This window comes from Adiantum capillus-veneris, chromosome 4 (assembly GCF_014529385.1).
Source record: "Adiantum capillus-veneris isolate H3 chromosome 4, ASM1452938v2, whole genome shotgun sequence".
Taxonomy (NCBI): domain Eukaryota; kingdom Viridiplantae; phylum Streptophyta; class Polypodiopsida; order Polypodiales; family Pteridaceae; genus Adiantum; species Adiantum capillus-veneris.
In genome coordinates, this window is record NC_140934.1 from 145743048 (window position 1) to 145751683 (window position 8636).

The 8636-nt window shown below is 41.6% G+C and overlaps 1 protein-coding gene across 1 annotated transcript; it reads right to left on the minus strand.

Moving 5' to 3' along the window:
• Positions 1 to 4852: 4852 nt before the first annotated feature.
• LOC147460118 (uncharacterized) lies at positions 4853 to 8342 on the minus strand. The gene has a single exon (XM_086509962.1). It carries the CDS (start codon positions 7853 to 7855, stop codon positions 5321 to 5323), a length of 2535 nt encoding a protein of 844 aa, XP_086366088.1. The 5' UTR covers positions 7856 to 8342; the 3' UTR covers positions 4853 to 5320.
• Between the last annotated feature and the right edge of the window lie 294 nt (positions 8343 to 8636).

An 8636-nucleotide genomic window follows, 5' to 3' on the forward strand; every position in this document is an offset into this window, starting at 1 on the left:
TGAACATTTCAAGTAAACTTCCTTGTCTTTTCTTGCATCCAATCTTAGCAAGTGTTTTCGGGTTTGATTACATTCCATGTCAAACCATTTCTTCTTAATGCTACCCTTCTTAGACCTTTGCAAGACATGTGTTTCACCGAAAAGCATTCCTTCGCGCACAAGAGCAAATTACTTCTTTGAAAACTTTCTATTTGCATTCTAATGTTGGGCTCTCTTGATGCTCTATCATGCTTAGCATTTGGTCCACCATATCAGCATATATAAGTGCTCGTTTGAAGTCTAGACATAGGAACAAATGATTCACATCATGATTGGAGGTTACATGCTTGGGCCGTTTACCACACTTGAGGTCAATACATAACATCCTATGATCCGATTCCGGATTCCATTCACCAAGTGTAAAGCTTTGTATGCATTCTAGAGTGGCTTCCGAGAACAACATATAGTCAATCATGCTATCACCATTGTGGGTTCTACATGTAAAGTCATTGGTGCATTGCCCAAGAGATACACCATTTTCAATGAGCATTCTGGTACTATTGCACATATGTAGAAGTGACTTTCCATAGTGATCTAGTTCTTTTGCATCATTAGAACTTCGATTATACATATATGAGTCATCCATTCTTCTTGAGACATGCGGCATGTCGAGATGTTGTGTGTCGTGTTGTAACGTATTTGTGCAAGCATTCATGTCTCCAAAAACAATGACTTCACTTTGATCCTTGTAATGAGCAATGTCTTCCTCTAGTTCAACAAAGGGCTGATCTCTATCCATATCCAAGCGAGCATAAAAGTTGGAGTCATAGTAAAGAATGTAGCAACCAGCAACAAACATGACTTGACCATTTAGTGGGCTGATTTTCAGAAATAAGTAGCGTTATGATTATGTTCTTTGACAATGGAAACATCTTTCAAACCCTTTTTGGTCATACATGCATTTTTGGTCCACATCAAAGAATGCACATCGTATTTGTCAAATACAAGAATTTTTTGTGCATCATGCTCCCATGTTTTGACAAGAAGTACCACATCAGAGTCATTGGTAAGCTCATCAATGTCAATTCCCGCATTCCATGAATACCCTTTACAATTCCAAAAGCTTATTCGCAAGTGTGAGTTGGTGTCATTGATCATGTGTCTCTATTTGTTGGGTGGACTTGCATCCTCCTCAAGTGGCTTTTCTTCTTGAGATGACACCTTAACCTTCTTGCTTCTTTCCTCATATACTTTGCAACGTACATTTTGTTGCATAAGAGTGCGATCCTCATATACATTACAACCCGTTCCTTTGAGGTAGATCCAACTATTGTCAAGGATGATCTTTCTCTTTACCTCATCAGCCATGGTACATACAATAGGTCTTTCTCCCGAGCAAGGGACTCCTTGTTTTCCAACTTGATGTGCACCATAAGCCATGATTCCTGACATGCCAAAGTGTGTAGCAGAAAACTCTTCAATAGCAACCAAAAGAAATTGGGGTGCTTCCATGCTTTCCTTGATTCCATGAATGACGATGTTATTTGAGAATTTTTGTTGTTCTTGCAATTCTTGAATGTCCATATTCTCTACATTCTTTGCTTGAAAAATGACTTGCGTGATAGAAGATCGAGAAACCACATTATTCTTACATATATCAGCCCATGATTTGGATACATTTCTCATCTCACATACATTATGTCGTATTGTATCTATCATTTTCTCTTTCAATACATGATCACTCTCAACTTTGCTCAAGTGCTCTTTCAATACATTCATGTCAACAAGAGAGCGTTTACATTCTTGAACTTCATTCTGTAGATGCATCAAGCGTGTTGTTTGCATTTCAAGAACCTTCTTGAGGTGCTCATTCTCCCCAACGAGAACTCTTAAAAGTGCCATTCTCCATTGCAAGTGTGCGCAACTCTTCACCTTGCTTGTTGAACGTTTCTTGTAATGAGATCAAGCAAGCCATGATCATTGCTTCCGTTGTTGTAGACATTGTGGTTGGATTAGCATCCAAATTCCTTGGAGATTTTGCATCATTCTCTATGGTGAGTATGGATGTTCGACATTGCCTTCAAGTCGGCAACAAAAACAAAAAGTTTTGACAGTTTTTTCAGTTCTGAGATGTTGTTACAGCAAAGCCTTCCATTACACAGAAAATTTTGTCTTTACATCAATACGTAGAGGGCTTTCTGCTCTGATTAAGGCTATAGATCACCTAAATCGGAGTTCAAATGAGCGAGTTATGGTCAAAAGAGTGAACTTCTGTCTACTAGGTCAAAGAACGGTTGAGAGAGAGAGAGAGAGAGAGAGAGAGAGAGAGAGAGATAAAATGATAGTTCTATTATCGTCCTTGAAGGTCAAATATGACCTATGGGACCAAATGAACATGTCACATGGTATGAGTGGAGGTCATATGTGACTCTGATGCTCAAAAATGGCTGAAATGAGCATCACAATAGAGTCCACATCGTGGTTGGGAGAAGAAGGTATGTAGGGAGAGATCTATACATTAGAGAGAGAGAGAGAGAGAGAGAGAGAGAGAGAGATTTTATTATCGTCCTCGGAGATCAAATATGACCTATGGGACCAAAGTTACATGTGATGTAGTATGTGTATGGCTCATGAGTGACTCTTGATGCTCCAAAATTGTGGTGATGAGAGTCGCAATGGAGAGCCCACACTGTGGCTGGGAGAGAAAAGTGTGTAGGTCTAAGTCATGGCTTAAAATGTCAGAGAAGCAAGTTTGGATGTGACCAAAAATTGAGCACTTTAGTAGTGTGTGGTACTCAGACTCTCGAACTTACAGTGAGCATAATGTGCATAGTTGATTTGACTCTTCTTCATTGCCCCAACGCCCTGTCTCTCATCAAAGGGAATTTGAGCTAAGCCAAATGGCTGTGATAGTGCATATCGCCGACAAGGGGATAGGCTCAAGCATATAAGTGTGAGTACAGTTTCCTCTTTCAGCAATGAACAAGGTCTTGTAGTTGGAGGCAATATGGGTGGTGTAATGTATGAAGCTTGAAGGACCCATTGGAATTCTCCCAAGCCGTAATACATTGGCGTTGTAGAAAATTTTCATTCACCTGGGAGTCAATTGAAGCATCATGTAGCAAGTGTAATGAATCCCATCTCCCAAACCACTTCTTTATGTCTTGCATCCATCATGTGCTCAAGATCTTGCTTTTATGTGTCTTTTGAACTTTTTGGCTTGCTTCCCATACAATTGTAGGAAGTCGATGTGAGAGGTTTTGATGCATCTTTATCATGTACTCCACAACCCTTTCCATGCCCATAACCTCAATTGGAAGAGATCTTGATTCAAGAAGTAGGAGCATATATGGTGTTTGTGTCTTAACTTGGAGAAATTTTGTAAGAAAATGCTTTTGTACATTCTCAAACTCTTTCCAAGTAGACTTTGAGATGCTCCCGCCGCACACTTCAACTCCGTAAAGAAGAACCGGGGTCACCAATGCATAAAAAAGGTACTTCTTGAGAACCCAACACTGGATGTTTCCCACATTACACATGTTCTCAAATGCATAATAGGCTCTCTTTCCCGCTTCCAAATGATGCATTGCACATTCATGCCACTTGTGATTGGATGGAACCTCAAGGCCAAGGTACTTAAAGCTCTCAGTAACTTTAAGTGTCTCATAGTTGTACACAATGCCCCCTACAACGGCGTTTTGAAACGCCAATTGAGCTTGGCAAAACTAGTCCTTGCCGCAGTGGATGCCTTCAACGTGCTTGAAAAGCTAAGGCCCTTTAGGGGTGTGGACGAGGGGACCAAATTCATTGGTCTCTAAGCTTCCACATTATCAACTTTGACGCGTGGGGGGGTGGGGGGGAGATTATGTGATTCCTCCATATCACATGCATTGAAGGCCTAATTTAAAAACCCCATACATGTTACCTTCAGCTTTCTTTCCCAACTGGAGCAAAGTAATGCCAATTATTGCAAGCTCAAAAAAGAATCATTCATTAGTTGCTCATTTGTGAAATTTAAGTATAGAATGTGGCTTTTGTTGTTAGGTTAATCAAGCACAAGATATAGAATACACGTTGTACACAACTTTCTTGATTTAGTGGCTCTCTCACCACATATATTCTTGATTAAGTGGCTTCCAACATGAGAATGCTTCATCAATAACATCTACATGGCGTAACTATGAGAGTATCTTGCGACTAGCCTTTGTACTGGCTCAACCACATCCCACACATGACCTCAAATGCTAGTGATACTAAGCTCTCTAACACAAGAAGTTTTGGACAAATTCTCACAATAATTCCCACATTGTGACTTACCTCAACATCATGAGCTTCTATGAGGGAGGCACCGCATACCTAGCTAGGTATGTGGTGCCTCCCGAGCAAAAGCTCATGATGTTATACATTGTATGAAAAACACTAAAAAAGACTCCATTTTCCTACATGAGAAAATTTCTACATCTTCTTGTGTAAGTACAAAGCCAAAAATAGCACGAACTGCAACAAAGTAAACCTATTGAGCACGCTTTGAAATATATCAACATGTAGCACCTCCAAGGATTTGTGCACTCAAAACATAAGATGCATAACAAGGATGATATCCCCAATAAGGACTGCAAAAGGGCTAACATTGCAAATTCGATGAATTTCTTCTAACGAGTGCACATGTTTGTAGACGCTTTGCGACGAAGAAATCATAAGTAGCTTTTAAAAGTACTTGTGGTGTGGATGAGCCCAAACCGTTCAAAGAACCTTAGAAACTTGATTATTGATTTAAAAAAATTAACCACTTGGAGTATCTATCAGAGGTGAGAGACTTGGTCTATCAGACGGGGTCTAAAATTAACGGGTATGGTAGAAATTTCTTTTGACAGGTACTCTTCAAAGCCCCTCACACACTTCACAAAAAGTTGTGTGTGTACATATACACAAGAAAGACAAATATCTACATAGTTCACATGTACAAACACGCATACACAGACATATACACATGAAAAAATGACAGGGAACTCATACATTTTGACATGCTGACAGGATGTTTTTCCCAAGCACTTGTTTAATGTCAGATGCACTCAGGAAATCATACCTTTTTAACCTAGAGAGCGCCTAGTTCTAATCTGCCATGCATAAACATAATTATATCACTGAAATGCATTTGCACACTCCCCAATCAACCCCACAGACATGTGCATGCCAAACAAGTTTACCATTTTGGCCAGCAAAATACCAAAAAGGAAGAAAAGTTGTATAGTGTATAGCATCTGAGTTGAGCAAATCGTTTTCGCCACTAATACTGCTAGAGATTTTGGATCATTTACACTGTTACATTGTAAGCAGTGTTCTACACACGTGCAAAATACTGAAGCCTAAAGACAACCGATGCATCTCCAAAAGGACTTGCTTCCTTTACACATTTATAAGCCCTTTCAGCTTCATTAGAATGCTTGAAGATGACTTGAGCAGAGGCTGTCTCTCTAAACACTCTAATTCCTGCAGTCCCTAAATTGCCAAATCGGGCAAAAATGGCATTTAGTTGCAATTCAGAGGGCAAGACAAAGCTAGAGGGAAATTTCATATAAATGCCAACTGGCAAATACGACTTTGTTCCGTTGTCTAACGATTGATGAGAGCTGACACTCGCATTCTTCGAGCAGATACTGAAATCCATTCCAGTATCTTCCGAAAGTGTCATGGTTGGCTGTGGCCCAGCAGAACATACGGCAGTATCAGACACATGAAAAACTCCTGTATCTTTCAAAGGTTCCATACTTGAGCCTTGCTCCGCTTCTCCTTTATCTTCCAAAGGTTCCGCGACACTAGTACCAGAGCTTACTTCCAAACGATGCTCAGGTGCAGATACTTCATTTGTTTTCAGTACACATCGAGATCCCAAAACATCACCCAACCCATCAGAAGAAACTTTCTTTCCATATGCACCTTCAATAGCTGCCCTTACTTCCAAATGAAGCTCAGAAGCAAATGATTTGTTTGCTCTCTGTACACATGGAGATTCTGACTTATCACCAAACCCATCAGAAAAAAAATCATTCGCAGACACTTCACACAGCTTCGTTCTATGGCTCTGGTTATTGCCCATCCTTATTCCACATAATACCTCAGAAATGTCTCGTCTTTTTGGGTCAGATTCACCTGCCTCTCTCTGCAGAGCATCAACAGGGGACCTTCCCATCAAGTCAGTTTTCTTTTTCTGTGCCACTAGCAACAGCTCATGAACATCCAGTTTTAAAAAATCTATATCTGTTTGTGTATTGGCATGCGCTTGAGATACCCCTTTCATGGAGCTCAACCCTAGAATTGGACTTATCTTGTTCGACTGTCTAGGCTGGTCATTTATTGTCTCTGCATTGTTGCCATTGTTGATATCAACAGATGTGTTGAGCCTGCATTGTTTATTTGTAGGCCGACAAAACCGTATGGCCTTGGTTTCAAAGTTCGCCTTACCATCCCCACTCATGGGGTGTGCAACTATCCTGTCACCATCTTGAGAGTGAACTCTTGTGCGACTTCTCAGATGGGTATTGTAGCCTGAACTCTTTTGAAAGACAAAATTCCGGTGACTCAAAATTGCAGCCACTACTCTGGCTATATTACTACTTAAGCCATGACTACTTAAAGGATTGACTGCAAGGAACCGTAATGCTTCAGAAAGTTGCATCAAAAGATGGCTCGCCTTTTCATCACAAAAAGATGCAAGATTACATGGAGTCACCTTTACATTTTTCCGCTTGAGCTCCAGCTTTGTTCTGTCAAAGGAAGTCGTCTCTGGTGATTTCTCCAGTAACAGATTAATCTCTTTCCTTGTAAGCTGATTTCTACACACAGATTCTTTATAGGCCTGATCCTCAGAAAGTAAAGCTGGACCAGCTCCTCCAACGGGCTCACCTTTTGATGTCAAAACAACTTCAATGTCAATACCATAACACTCTTCACTATGTCTTTCAACCACGTGTTGTCGCTTTGCCCTCCATTCTTCTAGAAAAAAGGCGGACTCACCATTCCCACGTTTTCTATACTCACTCAAGCTCTGTTCCTTCATAGTGGTATCATTATTGGCAATTCTGTCAGATGCATCAAAACTTGATTCATGTCTGTTCACAGAAGTGTTTAATGTGAGGTTTTCACCTGAAAGTGCATCCTCACCTATGTTGGCAAAGAGACTGGTGCGCAATCCCAAAGCATGTCCATGCAACACCATGGCTTTGTACTTGGAGCTAAACGAATTACAAGGAGAGCATGCTACACCCTTGAGGAAGCTTAAACACGATCTTGCATTAAAGACCTCTTTGGTTGTTGTGCCATCTTCAAAGTTCACTGGTGCAGCACATGCCCAATATTTAGTTATTGAGCCCTTTTGATTACGAGACCTGTTGCGACATCTGCACTGCAACCCCATTTCTGCTTGCCAGCAAACTTCATCAAGAGCTTCCGAAACGGCAATTTTGAAATTTTTTGCATTTGTAGCTTTCACCTTCAACCTGAAATGGTCTTTGAAAGCACGTACACGGGAGTGTTCCAGCCAAGAAAATGTGTGATCTCCAAAGAAAGCCACAAGTATCCTACCTGGTTTTGCCATGCTCTTTGCCTCCTCTGATGCAAGAGCAGGATCAAAAACTTGGCCAGGCCACCAGGGATGAGATTTCACTTTAGCCCAAACGATGTCGCCAATGTTGTAGTGATCACATAACATACCTTCAGAATCGGTCTGATAATTAGAAACATCGGAGTCCGAAGTCAGGTGCTGGTCATAATTAAGCATGATGGGTTCTATGCTCGAAGGAGGACATGCTCCATGCTCCATTTTAACGAATTCATCTAAACAGGTAGTTGAGCCGTGCTCTTTGATATGGGCATGCATCTTTGAGGAGCCGACTTTACGGTGGCTATACGGTGAAAAATCCCGAATTTGTGTAATTTAGGCTCATGGCAATGACAAAGACAAGGGCACAGATAAAAGGTCTCTGACGTGCGGTTTCGCACTTCTTTTTTTTCCAGTCTCGGAAGGCACAGACTTTGGTTAGCTCAGACTCAGGCCGGTGCAAACCCTGAGCTCCTTCCAGGGAGGCTCGGAGTGAAAGCTTATGTGTTCCTCTTGGGACCTCGGAACTGACTTCTGCGTTGCTGCAACCCTCTTCAGCGTCAGCTTGACAGCCTGCATGAAGAGCCTGGCCAGCTTCGCATCGCCCACATGTGGAAGATCTGCGATTGTTGTAAGCTTCTTTCTATTTCTGTGTAAGCACAAAGGGTGTTACTTAGTGCTGGGGACCATACTGGAGTCTCTGTCATGAGCTTCAAACTCACACGGGTTATGTCATTTGAAAGTAGCATCATGCATGGTGGTGGGCTCTTCGACATCACCTTTTTGGAGGGGATATAGGCCTACGTGATCTACGGTCCTCAGCGGAATTTTTGCAGTAGCCTGACAGTAGGGCATGGTCATACGGGGATCAGTTTTCCGTAACTCATAACTGAGCCAACTATGTATGCCTCTCTTTCAATTAGCGGCATGCTGACACGCCCTCCGTCGTGGTCACACGAGCTCTAGTTGCAAGTGTCGCTAGCAGCTAGAGGTGAACAACAGCAACCTGGCCCATTTGCCGGTGGAGAAATAGCATACGCAAGTTGTCCCATAGCTAAGC

Bases quoted from the DNA above. Each gene is read 5' to 3' on its own strand.
- LOC147460118 (XM_086509962.1), bottom strand. From the start codon at position 7,855: ATGCATGCCCATATCAAAGAGCACGGCTCAACTACCTGTTTAGATGAA.